This window comes from Camelus ferus, chromosome 15 (assembly GCF_009834535.1).
Source record: "Camelus ferus isolate YT-003-E chromosome 15, BCGSAC_Cfer_1.0, whole genome shotgun sequence".
Classification (NCBI taxonomy): domain Eukaryota; kingdom Metazoa; phylum Chordata; class Mammalia; order Artiodactyla; family Camelidae; genus Camelus; species Camelus ferus.
The window spans coordinates 49,788,924-49,802,477 of record NC_045710.1 but is presented as its reverse complement, the minus strand read 5'-3'; the positions used below and the strand labels follow the sequence as shown (position 1 = coordinate 49,802,477).

Below are 13,554 nucleotides of genomic sequence, written 5' to 3'. Positions count from 1 at the left end.
ATGGACACCTTCTTCTTCACAATTTTGTTATTGCCACAAAATTCCTGCCTTTTGCAAAAATGTCACCACCCTTTCACATCTCTGAGTCTCGCGTCTTCTGGAGCGTGGAACGTAAGAATGATTAAGGAGAGTGTTTAAAGGAAGTGATTAAATCCGCTGCCTCCTCTCTACCCACCACTGCACACAGGAGCTGTGTGACCCTGGGCAGTGTGCTAACCACAGCCTAGCTTTCCCATCTGTAAAATGGGTGACACTAGCTCCTACTGGGTAAGGTTGTTGTGAGGATTAGGTAAGGTGAGGTGGATGAAGCACTTGGCACAAATGCAGGCACCTGAAAAGTGCCACTGGTTACTCGCACTCTGTGATTCTTTCCATACACTGCCCCCTGAGATCCTAAGCAACCTTTGCTGGCATGTCATCTCTTCCAGGAAGCATTCCTTGATTCCCCCAATGCTTTTCACACCCTTCCTTACCACTGGGTGCCTCTCTTTAAACAGACTTCTGCGTACCAATTTGCTTCTCATCTTGCACAGTTTTCTGAAAAAGGGATGGGTCTTGTTCACTTTTGAATCCTGTTCTGCATTGTTTCTCAGACTTGCCTGATGATAAGATTTTTCTGGGGTGCTAGTTAAACACACTGATTCCTTGGTCCCGCCCCACCCTCGGGGAAGACACGAGTTAGACAGATACTGATCTGTCATTCCATACAGCGTATATGTGTTCATTCCACATTGTGTGTCTTCCTGACCACTTACTTCTACTCAAAAAATCAAAAACAAAGCACAGAGTGCATGAGTTATCTATTACTGTGCTGAATTACCTTCCAAATTAACAGCTTAAGACAACAAACGCATATTATCTCAGAGTGTCTGAGAGTCAGGAATCTGGGAGGGGCTGAGGTGGGGGGGTCCAGGTTTAAGGTCCAGCATGAGATTGGTGTCAGGTTGCAGATCTGGGCTGCACTCTCATCTAAAGGCTCAACTTGGGGGAGGAGCCACCTTCAAGCTCACTCACAAGGTTGTTGTCAGGCCTCTGATTTTCACGGCTGTTGCAGAAGACTTTAGTTCCTCATCATCACGTAGGGCTCGCTCTAGGCTGCCTGAGTGACCGCACTACGTGGTAGCTGGCCTCCTGACTTCTACAATATGCTGCTTATCACACACACACACACACACACACACAAACACATACACGCACACACACGCACGCACACACACAGATACCGTATGGGAGGAGACCACACAAGTACATGAATACTAAGAGGTGGAGATCATTGGGGACTGATTTGGGGGCCATCTTGGAGGCTGGGTACCATGTACAACCTAGAACTTTCCTTTTCCCCCTTCCAAAACCTGGCAAGGAACAGTTCTTAAGGCTCACAGTCAAGTTAGCCACATTGAAGATGTTTTTGACCTTCAGAGTAGGGAAGTCCTGGGTGACTTCCGGAGTTAGAGTCAGGAGAGTGTATTTGGGATGTTTTAGTGGCCAGGACCCCCATGGGGGAAACAGAAATATTGGAAGCAGACACAGTCTTGCTGGTTCTATGCACTGCAGGTCCTGGTGGGGACTCCTCTGAAGGACTTGGTCCCTCCCTGTCAGTTTTGGCCAAAGGATTCAGGGGAGCCCCCTCCATCTGAGAAACAGACATCCACTGGGGCCCAATTTTAATTGTTTGTCTCTGTGACTGAGTTAAACCAGGGCTACATAGGCTTCCAGCAAAATCTAGAATTAAAAAAGTTTTTTAAATAATAAAGAGAAGAAGAAGGAAAAGAAAGAAATCAAAAACAAAATTTGGAACTCCAATTATGTAATTTTTTTTCAGAAATCTAGCCCCAAAGACACCAACAGCCTGGATCTATTTTCTGTGATTAGAGTCTGCTGCCCCAGCGGCCAGGGGAGTCTGGCCTCATCCTACTTGCAAGGCCAGTCACAGTATCCGAGACAATCTGTCATCCCAGGGAGTTCTCCCCAGACAAAACCAAAAGAAACCACTCACTTGAAAAGCACTTTTTTTTTTAGTGCTTTTAGGTGTCCCTCACCCTTGAAGCATGTTCTTGAGCTATCTTGAGCTTTTTTCCTTTCCTGTTCCACTGGCAGAAATCATCTCAAAGGCCTTTTGAAACCTCATTTCTTCATCCTATTATTCTATAATTATGTCCTTTGGTTTAGACATGAAAGTTTTCTGGGGGGAGGTGGTAATCAGGTTTGTTTATTTGTTTGTTGGTTTGTTTGTTTATTTTCATGGGAGTGCTGGGGATCGAACCTAGGACCTCATGCATGCTAAGCATGTGCTCTACCACTCAGCTATACTCTCCCCATCCCCCCCACCCCTGACATGAAAGCTTAACATCCTGGGGCTCTTTTCAGCCATGTAACTCCTGCAGGGCTCTAGTAAATGCCACTCAGAAACCCAGCTCAAGGAGGGCCTCAGAGGTCATACAGGCAGCACCCATGCTGAGGAAGGAGCACGCAGGTACTAAGAGGGAAGGCCTCTGGCCCAGGGGAACAGAGCAGGCTGACTGCAGAGCTCAGACTGGAATCCAAGTCTTCTGACATTTAGCCCAGTGCCCCCTCTCTGGCCAGAACACTCACAACGCACACTGCTACCTGTTCGCAGTTTGCCCCTCTTTCCCTGGCCCTTGGCTCTGGGGTTCAGCCACAATTCCTCCTGTCTGGCAAATTGACTAACTCAGCTTGTTTTCTGCCTTCATCAGATTTGTTCTCTGAGTATACACTCTTCATCCAGTTCTTTAAAAAAAAAAAAAAAAAATCAAGGATTCCTGGAAGACACCCAGAGCTGGCTCAGAACTCACCCTGTCTCGTTTTCCAACCGCCCGCCCTCCACTAGAGCCAGCAATGCATGATGGATCAGCTCCCCAAAGTCCACTCAGCAGGGGGTTTGGACTGCTCTCCGCCCTTCCTCTCCAGCTCCCCAAATCCCCCTGGAGGAGACGTGAAGGAAGATTCAGCCACACACAGAGACACGCTCTCATTCCTGAGAGCCCAAACACTCCAAAGATGTCAAATCTCTCATCGATTTTATTGGTTTAATGCTATCCTTGACAAATTCTTCATGGTTGACAAAATTATTCATGTGTTTATCTGGCAGAATGCACAAGTGATGGCATACAAGAATTGGTTAAATAAGAAGAGGAATATGAGGAAATTTTACCTATTGATATCAAAATATTACGAAGGTTCCTGAAGACAGCTGGTAATGAGTCTGAGCATGAAGGGTGCCCACTGTTAAGACCTAGATACACCTCGGCATGAAGTCTCATAAATGTGGGATCATCAATCTGGAATATTTCATGTGGGGTCAGTGATGGATGTATGGTGTCTGCCTCGGGTTCTGGTCTTCTGGCTAAGTCCCAGGTGACGGGGCTACAGGCAGGGGACTCTGGGAGACGGGAGAAAATGGGGAGGGCTGTTTGAGGGCTCCTGGTACCGCATGGCTAAGAGAGGCCTTCTCTCCTTGTGTGAGAAACCTTGCCTGGTTCTAATGCAGTGAGGACCACATGGAATGCCACCTTGTAGGAGCAGCTTCTGAAGCTCTGATTCGGGTCCTTCCGCAGACCTTACACACTCTCAGGGGAAGTAGCAGAGCCAGGCCCCCAAAAGTCTTTATGGGAGGGTGTGTTGAGGGGTTGGGCAGAAGAAGAAAAATATAAGAGGATTGTTCAAGAACTAAACTGATAACCACCATTCCCCTGTGCCCCCACCCACGGCCAGGGACGTCCAGAGATACGGGGCTGGGATATTCTGCACTTCGCAGGTGGTGGCAGGATTGAGTTATACCTTTATGTGGGGTCACTGTATCCACAGGCTTGGGAGTCCTGGTAAGCCTGGAGTTAGGGGAGAAATTATAAAGGAAGCAGCCCGCACCACCTATATCCCCAAGTAGGACCCTAGGAGACTTGGAGGATCATAGCCATCGTCTTACTAAGTCCATTGTACTTACAGTGTCTACTAGTATAATTTGATACAGATTCTTCACTTTTATAGTTTCTTCTAAGGAACTATATTGAAAGGAATATAAAGGAATGTTCTATAAAATAAGAAAATGTTAGAGAAATCCCAAAGCCATCAAAATTGCGTTAGTTGTTAGTTTCTTAAGCCTGCCATAAAAGAGTTCCCCAAATAGGTGGCTTGAAGCAAGAGAAATTCATTCTCTCACATTTCTGGAGGCTAAAGTCTGAAACTGAGGTGTCCGCAGGGCCATGGTCCCTCTGAGTCTCTAAGTGGGATCCTTCCCTGCCTCTCCCTGGCTTCTGGTGATGACTGTCAGTCCTTGGTCTTCCTCGGCTTGTAGCTGTGTCACTCCCGTCTCTGACTCCGTCACCACAGGGCTTTCTCCCCGTGTGTCTCCGTCTTCAGGTGGCATTGTCCTTGTATAAGGACACTAGCCATGTTGGATTAGGACTCACCCTAATGACTTCACCTTACCTTGATTGCATCTGCGAAGACCCTATTTCCAAAGAAAGGTTATATTTCAGGTACTCGGGGGTTAGAATTTCAATATATGCTTTGGGAGGACACAATTTAACCCACAGTAAGTATATTGTGATCCATTTATGTGTGATGGAATACTGTGTAGCTATCGAAAAGGGAAATGAATCGATGCTGTGAGAAGTCAGGACAGAAGAACAGTGTTCACCTTTGGGGAAGGGAGATCACAGGAAGGGACTTTTTGTAGGGCTTGGAGATGCTAGCAATATTCTTTTTCTTGGTCTGGTAGCTGGTTACATTGGTGTGTTCAGCCAGCAAACATTCGTCTAGCTATATCCTTATGAAATGTTCACACTTCTGGATGTACAGTATATTTCAATGAAAAGTTAATTAGGACATAATGCTGTGAAAGAATATTGATTGACATGGAAAGATAGTTATAATAGATTACCAACTGGAAAAAAATCAGAATACAAAACCATATTACAATATGATTCCATTTGAAGGGGAAATACACACATACATCTATAGAAGAAAATGTCTGGAAGACAGAGCAAATAGCTAACACTCAACTCAGAGTGGGAAGAAAATACAAGCGTTTCCCCCCTCATTTCAATTATTTGTATTTTCTGATTTTCTTAAATGAACCTATGTTATCTGTATAATGCTTTAAATTTCATAAGTGGGAAAAAGATGAGCTAATTGATTACAACAAATAGGAGATTCAACTATTAGGGAAAATCATTCATTTAGATCTTTATTTCATACTATATTCCAGGATGCAGTAAGGAAGGATGAAAGACTTAAATTCAAAGAATTAAAACTGAAAGAAAACAGCGATAAAAATTTATGAGATTCATAAGATTTCAGGGTGCCGCAGGCTTAACTCAGCAAAAAACCAGGAACTAACAGACGATCTCCTAAAGGCAATGGATACATTTTTCTACATTAACCTTTAAAACACTTGAAAGTCAGAAAAACCATAAACAAAACTAAAAGATAAATGTCAAACTAGGAAAAATATTTCAGACAAATACTGTAAACAAAAGATCAAGATCCTTCATCTATGAAGCAATCTAATATGTATTGTCTTACAATACATTGTAATAAGGACAAAGCTAGAACCCCAAAAGAATAATGGACAAAATACACAAACAGGCAATTCACAAGAAGAAATGCCCATAACAATAAAAATGTATTTTAAGGTGCTTACCCTCCCCAGTAATCAAGGACATTTCATCTAGAAACAATAAGATAGAATTTTGCCTATCAAATTAGCCAAGATCACAAACTGTAAAAAATGGAAATTGGATCGGTAGCTTAATTTGAGAATTCAAATAAACACTCTCTCTCTTTGGAGCTATCTTAATCTTTCTCTGATTCTTCAGCCTTTATCACCTTCTGCTCAGAGTCGCTTTGTAATCAGCATGGGTCGATTCAGTTGATTTCACACAACCATTTTTCCCTCTTCTGATTTTTGATCTGCCTGACATTTGCTTGCATTGCAGCCAGGAGACCAGCCACGGGCACAGGGCCAGGAAGATGACCTCATTCTAAGCCAAGTCAAGTCTCAGAGTTCTGTGCTCCTTGTACTGGGAGAGAGATGCACCGGAGCAGGTGGAAGTCAAATCACACGTAAAACCGTGTCATTAATCTCTTCCATGCTGTAGTGAGTACATTACAAAACTGTCTTATATTCAGATTGTTTTCAAGTTGTGTGGGTGTGTATGTGTGTGTGTGTAGTGGGTGTGGTGGGGGAGACACGTGATGCACACGGCAAACCCCTGTGAGCACTTTTATCACTGGCTGACAGCCAGGCTGTAATGAGTGGTACAGCTGATGTGATGAGACCGCTTTCATTGTTAATTAACCTAAAGTGGTGGTTGGGGGAGGAGTGGGAATATTGAGACAAAGGACTAGGACTTTCTGTGATTTAGGTGAGTAGAGCAGACGCCATCGCTGAGAAGAGTTGACGCTGCTCAGATGGAAGCGCCACTTCGTGTGGTAGCACTTTGGCTTCCTCATCAGCTCTTTACCTGTTGATGACGTCACCTTATCCACGCACAGGTGTGTCCCCAGAGTCCACGCTCACTTGCGCATGCTCGTGCTCTCTCTCCCCGCACATCAAATACTATTTCAACAAGGATACATAGATGATAGAGAGATAGAGAGATAGATAAATAGATAGATAGCGAATGTTTAATTAGGCATAGTACATGAAGTATATACTTCCAATGTCTTTAAGTTTTGTCTGTGATCACAAAAGTAACATGTGTTGTTGTTAAAAAAAATTTCAAACCATATCACGTACAGAAGATGAAAATTCTCAACTTACTTTTATCCTTAACCCCATTACTTGCAGTTTGGTGTAAATATTTTCCTAAGAACAGAGTGTCTTAAAAATAATCTTACACAGAATTCATTGTGTGACACTAGCATGTGGCAGTGTCTGTTTTCAATACACAGATAGAGAGGACAGACTACACACAAATGTTCAATGTGCCAGAGGACTGGCTTCACATTCTACAGGTGGACGCAGTTTATTACAAGAGCCCCTGTTGTATGTATTGAGGAGACCAGATGGGAGACTGAACAGAATTCCGAGCTCAGATTATTTTCCCTGGGGACACTGCCTCTTGGCATCCAGGAGGAAAAGACAATAATGCAGCTATTCCGCATCTCAGTCACAGTCGACAGGAAATGGGTGGGCACTGGGCCCGCGCAAGGATGGAGCTTCTGGGAGTATATGGCAGGAGGCCCGGAGAGGCCGTATGGAAGGTCCAGCGGTGGAACTGAACTGCCCTGGTCTTAGAGAGACAAGACGGTTGTGCAGCCAGACTTTTCCTCCGCTTCCCTGACGGATGATGTGTCGGCCATCAGAAAAGCCTTGGCAGTGTGCTGGAGCCCCAGGTTCCAGGCAGGGGGCCTCAGTGCCACCTCTAGCCAGGAAGACAGCTAGAACGATGCACTCAATACAGGGGAGAGATGCTTCTGGTACTGGAGGCAACGGCAGGAGAGAGAGGCTTCTGGTGAGAGCCTCTGAGTGTCGTGGTTTAAGCAGTGACAAGAGACAGAGCTTAGCTACACATCCTGGGGGAATCAAGTCGGGTAACAGTGTGGAGCCCTCCAGCTTCTAGGGGCCACGCCTGAGCTCTGACTCCACTAGCTAGCCCAGAGCACTTAAAGACACCAGGAAATCCCAGTAGGACATCATTCTCTTTTCTTGTTTTGTAATCCTTGAATCACACAAGGCTGTCCGGGTCTCCACCAACAAGAGCTGTTCTTTTTCCTGTCCTCAATTCAATTCAGTCCTTTTTTTTTTTTTGAATGCCTACTGTTTGAAAAGCTACATTTTTTTAGATGTCACAGCAAGAAGAAATGCCTAAATTCAACAATACCTTTAACAAGCACTTATTAACTGCTTGATGTATGCAACGCCCCACGCCAGGCAATGCAGGCCCTGAGAGGAGGAAAGGAGAGATGGGGAGGGCACTTCAAGACAATCTAACACAGCGTTGGTTCAGAAAGCTGCTAGATTTTAATTAATATAAATACGATCAATTTATATATATAATCTTATAAAATGAACAAATGAGCTTCTTTTAAGCCTTAGGGACTATGCGGTAGGTTGTATTATTTGTTAGTAATTATTTGTTCGTATTTGTCCATGGGTAGAGTATGCTTTGCTAACTCCACTAGCCTCGGGCCTCCTGTGACGCGCAGTGACCCCTGCCTCCTAGCGTTCACGCCGTGTGGAACCCCAACCCCCACTGACCATGGGCTGGTCCTAGTGTCTTACTTCTAATAAATCTAATATGGCAAAAGCGATGATACGTCAGTTGTGAGATTAGGTTAAGGAAGACTAGGGCTCTGTATTGGGCACACTCTCTTGCTCTCTCATTTTGATCTAGAGCCAGCAAGCGGCTGTACTGTGAGTTGCCCTTTGTAAAGGCCCACGGGACAAGGACCTGATGTCTCTGGACAGTAGCCAGTGAGGCCCTAAGGCTTGCCACCAGGCACAGGAGTGAGCTCGGAAGTGGACTGTCCCAAGTTGAGCCTTCAGTCATCCGCAGCCCGGTCTGACACTTCAACTGCAGTTTTGTGAGGAGTCCTAATGCAGAGGCTCCCAGCTAAGCCACGCCCATGGAAACTGAAGATAATAAGCATTTGTTGTTTTGGGTAATTTTTATACATTAATCAATAATTAGTACACCCATAAACATTTGATTCCTTTAACCACCACTGCCTCAATCTCATTCAGCTTCCATTGAAAAAACAGAACAGATGAGTCATGAATCATGCAGGTTCAATGTCCCATGAGACTTAGGGCTCCTCGGGACCCGGACTCTTCCTCCCAGGCAGCCGTGAGGAGGAGTTTCATGAGAAAAAGCAGGTGCATTCACGGAAGGAATGGCCAGAAGGCTGTCTTATCCTTACAAGGCAATCGTCAACCACTCAGGTATGGTCCTCAACCTCATGAGCTCAGCAACCTGATTTTGTGGCCGAATGAGCACTGACCCTTCTCTTAAGAGTGGGCTCACAAGAGTCAAGCATGTGAGACTGAAGAATAAAATCCCCACGTTTCCATTTACAAATTTAAAAAGAGAATCCTAACTCACATGCCATTGTGAGTACCCTGCTTGCCATGAATCATCTCTTCTCTCTGGTAAGTTTCCTGGGCAGCAATGGAAGATGAATAAGGTTGGCAAGTTGGTGAAAGGAATCAAATGAAACATTCATTATATTAATTATCGATTGCTACATAAAAATTACCCAAACCAATCAGCTTAAAACAACCACTTGAAACTCTGAAGTGCTTCAGAACCTAGAATGCTTACCGCAGGACCTGGCAGCGCTCAACAAACAGGGCCATTGATACCATCCATCATCTGTGCTTAGGCACAAGAAAGGGCGGCACCGAGCCCTGGATGTAGCATGGGACTTGAGATCAGATAAATCTAGGTCCAAATTCCTGTGCTGCCATTTATTGTCTGTACTTTCCACTTCTACTGCAGGGAGGGGAGCAGCACTCTGCTTCGTCAGGGGCATTTGAGAAAGTAAGTGGATGTGCAGCAGAGGTATTTAGACCATCTGGATACAACAAACAAGCCTCAGAGGTAAAAGGCACAGTACTGTGCAGCATATTGCATTGTAACCACCAGCTTGCTGAAATACTATCATTTAACTATTCCAGCTACTTAAAACAAGGATAATTATGTAAAGTGATAAATGTGCTAAATTTTGCTACAATGGCAATCACATCGCAATATACAAATGTATCAAATCACCAGGTTGCACAAGTCAAAACTATTTCAGTAACAATAAATAAATGAAATAAAACTAGATAACATATTGCCACAAAAAGAAAGAAAGAAAGAAAAAGAAATCATCTAGAGAAATCTAAAGATTATAAACAATCATACACTGTTAACAAGGCTGAATGGCAAAAACATTTTAGAACCAGGCGTTATAAACTCACGTCTGCCCGGAAGGCGATGGAAACAGGTGAATCCTCTAGAGGGAAGATAAAACCGGGTTTGAGGGTCATCTAACTCCTTCAGGTCTTCACCGCTTCTGTTTGTGCTGGCTACTTGGTGATCCAGCCATTTGTGCCATGCCCACGTGCTGTGGCCCGCAAACTACTTCAAGCTTCCCTGCCATCAGCCGTCAGGGTTCCTGGCAAACATGGGAAATGATGGGACAGGAGTGTGGGAACGGAGGCTGAGCTGTCCTGCCTTGGAGGATAGAGAGAGTAGTCTGCATGCTTGCGCTGCAGGGGTTTCATCATTTTTGGTATGGCGTAAATCTAGATCTGTGTATTTATTTTAATGTTTGTGTGTTGTAAGGAACCATTATGTTAGTTAAATTTTTTTTTAATGTTGATCATTCTGGTTCAGACACAGAATTACACCAAAGAAAGGCATATGAGACTGCAAGAGATTTACTACACTCACGGGTCCTAGAAGAGGTAAGCCCAGCCCAGGGGGACACACAGGACAGGTGCTAGAGAAATTGAAAAATTTAAATCAGAGTTTTAACTGATTTTTTTAGATTGTGCTTTGAAATATCTCTACTTGTGAGAATTTCTTTCTTTTTAATTGTGGTAAAATATATATAACATAATATTTACCATCCTAGCCATTTTTAAGTGTGCAGTTCAGTAATGCTAAGTATATTCACATTATTTTGCAAGCAATCCTCAGAACTTTTTTACTTTGCGAAACTGAAACTCTAGACCCATAAAACAGCAATCGCATGCCTTCCTCCTCCCCCACAACCTTCTGGAACCCTGTTTCTATGAACTTGGCTAATCTACTACCTCATGAAAGTGGAACTATTCCAGTATTTGTCTTGTGTGACCGGCTTATTTCGCTTAGCACAATGTCTTCAAGGTTCATCCACGTTGTGTGTCAGAACTTCCCTCTGTTGAGTAATATTCCGTTGTCCGTATGTAACCCACTTTGTCTGTCCTTTCGTCTGTCAATGAACATTTGAGTTTGCTTCCACCTTTTGCGTACTGTAAATAATGCTGCTATGAACACGGGTGTACGAATATCTCTTTGAGACCCTGCTTTCAATTCCTTTGGGTATATATGCAGAAGTGAAATTGCTGGACCACACAGTAATTCTATTTTTAATTTTTCGAGGAACTGCCATAATGTTTCCAACAGTGGCTGCATCGTTTTACATGCTGCCAACGGTGCACAAGGTTTCCAGTTTCTCCATATCCTCACCAACACTTGTTATTTGGGTTTTGTGTCTGTTGTTATTTGTTTTTTGAAAGGAGCCATCCTCGGGGGTGTGAGGTGATATTTTACTGCATTTTTTATCTGCATTTCCCTAATGATAAGGGGTGTTGAGCATCTTTTCAGATACTTGTTGGCCATTTGTATATCTTCTTTGGAGAAACGTCTATTCAAGTCCTTGTCCTTTGCACATATTTTGATCAGGGTATCTTCCTTTTTGTTGTAGAATTGTAGAGATTCTTTATATATCCTGGATATTAACTCCTTCTTAGATACATGATTTGCAAAGAGCGGAGGACTCTTTGCTGCCGCACCACCAGGTCGTCCCCAGTAGAGGGGGCTGGAGAGCAATAGGGAATCGAGAGAGGGGAAAAAAGGAACGAGCAGAAGGTGAAGACAGGCAGGAAAATAAGAAAATCAACGCTCCAGCTTGAGAAAACTATTTGTTATATGAACCAGCATGAACAAAGACCTGGGCAGAATATGAGAAATCTAGAGGTTCAAAACTGGTCACCTAGAGCCTTTATCCATTCGATCAGGAGCCAACACGCCCTCTTTCGGTGATGGGCGTGCAGAGAGCCAAGGCTGGGCACTAATTACAGAGTGGCTGCAGTACCAGCCATCCCCCAGAAGCCTGCTGTGAAGTGGAACGTTGGAGTAACAGAGGTAATCAGATCTGGGGATTGCTGGGGATGATACAAACACATCATTCTCCCCAAATTAAAGCACTCTATTCATGTCTAGAGCTTGAAAATTCATTTCTCAGTAAAGGTCAAGAAAAGCAAACACTGCTTAAATTTAATTAGTAAGCCAGCTGTCAGTCACCGGCAGTGACAGAGGCAGGAAGACATTTCGAGGCAGGAAATTGGCTGGAATTAGCAATGACAGGGTCCTTGCATCTTTAATCAGGAACTCTTCTTTCAGAGATATTTGATTCATCACTGAAAGAACGATGCCAAGTTGGCATCTATTTTATTCCCTTATAGATTTATCTCATTCTTTTAAGTAGCAAACCCAGCAAATAAGACCTTAGTTCACTAAGAAGATGGATTTCAGTGGGGCTGATAATCGGATGAATCTGTCACTGATTGTCCACATTCTAAAGGACTGCCCTGGAGCAAAATCAAAGCAGGAGATAAAAATCCAACCGACTGGCTTTTTGTTTTGTTTATAAGATTAGGTGGGGAAGAGGTTACGGTTAGGTGTGAGAGAGGTGGTTCAGGCATCAGGTGAACCAGGTCTATCCCGGAACCCACCACTATTAACTAGGGGCAGCTGGTGGGTTGGGGAATACTTGAACTGTTGATGTCAGTGAATGAAGAACAGGTCTAAATCACCCGCCATCCCCTCCCAGGACCACCACTGCTACTAATTTTTCCTCTGTAACTTTGGAGGATTCCTTAACATCTAGATCTTAAGTTAACCAGTTGCAAAATGGGAATAGGATGCTCAAAAAGGGAGTTAGTAGTGACGGTCTGCAGGTGGTTCTGGGGAATTTTTCTGCGCCTCTGTTTTCTCCGATTTTTTGCCAAAGAAATCTTAAGCATAAAAAATTTAAATATTTGATCTTTATACACCAAGATTTCCCTAAGATTGTTACTGCCTCGCCACTGATGAATATTCTTCTATATTTTTTGATGGCCCTTTACACATGGGGTCATCAGAGGAAGCAATCTCATTGTCTCGAATTGCAGTCAACAATTCCTCCACAGTCTGTGTTGCTCTCCAATAAATTCTAAAGCTTCTCCCAGCAGTAAAAGTAACTGATAATGATACGTTTACTACTTTCATCCAGTTCATATTCTCCAGTCATCATGATGAAACAGAAAGGCTTTTGAGGTTAATGTCTGACAGGGAGTTAATGAGCTATCTAGAAAAGTTCAGGAATATTAGCTAACCTGTCATCAATTCGAGATACTACTTAAAGGGCATGATCAGTTACATTTTCAATAGCTTTTCTTTTCTTTTTTTTTTTTCCAGCATAATGATGGCCATGGAGAAGAAATGATGTTTTTAAGTTCGATGGAGTTGGAGAAAAATATTACCTCTAAAAGGAAAACGGTTTTAAATACTCACCCCACACCAAAGAGGATTTCATTTCTAAGTTCAGTATCTCTTACACACATATCAACACTTAATATAGTAACATTTTATTAATATGCATACAAGGTGTTCATTATTTTCATTTAAAGTTTTTAAACTTTTAATAATTTGGGTGTTATTAATGGTTATGGGTAGAAATATTGGTAAGGTTACTTGTGTTATAGATTTATCTTTCTCTCAGCTGACGCGGACTTGGATTCTGTCGGTTAGAGTGTAAGTCACTTTCTCTTGTAGAATATTCATTGTCTCAAAGTCA

The 13,554-nt window shown here is 43.3% G+C and overlaps 1 protein-coding gene across 1 annotated transcript in view; it reads right to left on the bottom strand.

Annotated features, from left to right (window-relative positions):
• Nucleotides 1–7,870: 7,870 nt before the first annotated feature.
• Nucleotides 7,871–13,554, bottom strand: part of APLF (aprataxin and PNKP like factor) — an 80,595-nt gene continuing 74,911 nt past the window's right edge. The window contains exon 10 of the mRNA XM_032497713.1: nucleotides 7,871–10,125. Within this exon, the coding sequence (XP_032353604.1) occupies nucleotides 10,094–10,125 (32 nt within the window). The 3' untranslated portion in view covers nucleotides 7,871–10,093. The remainder of the gene's footprint in view (nucleotides 10,126–13,554) is intronic.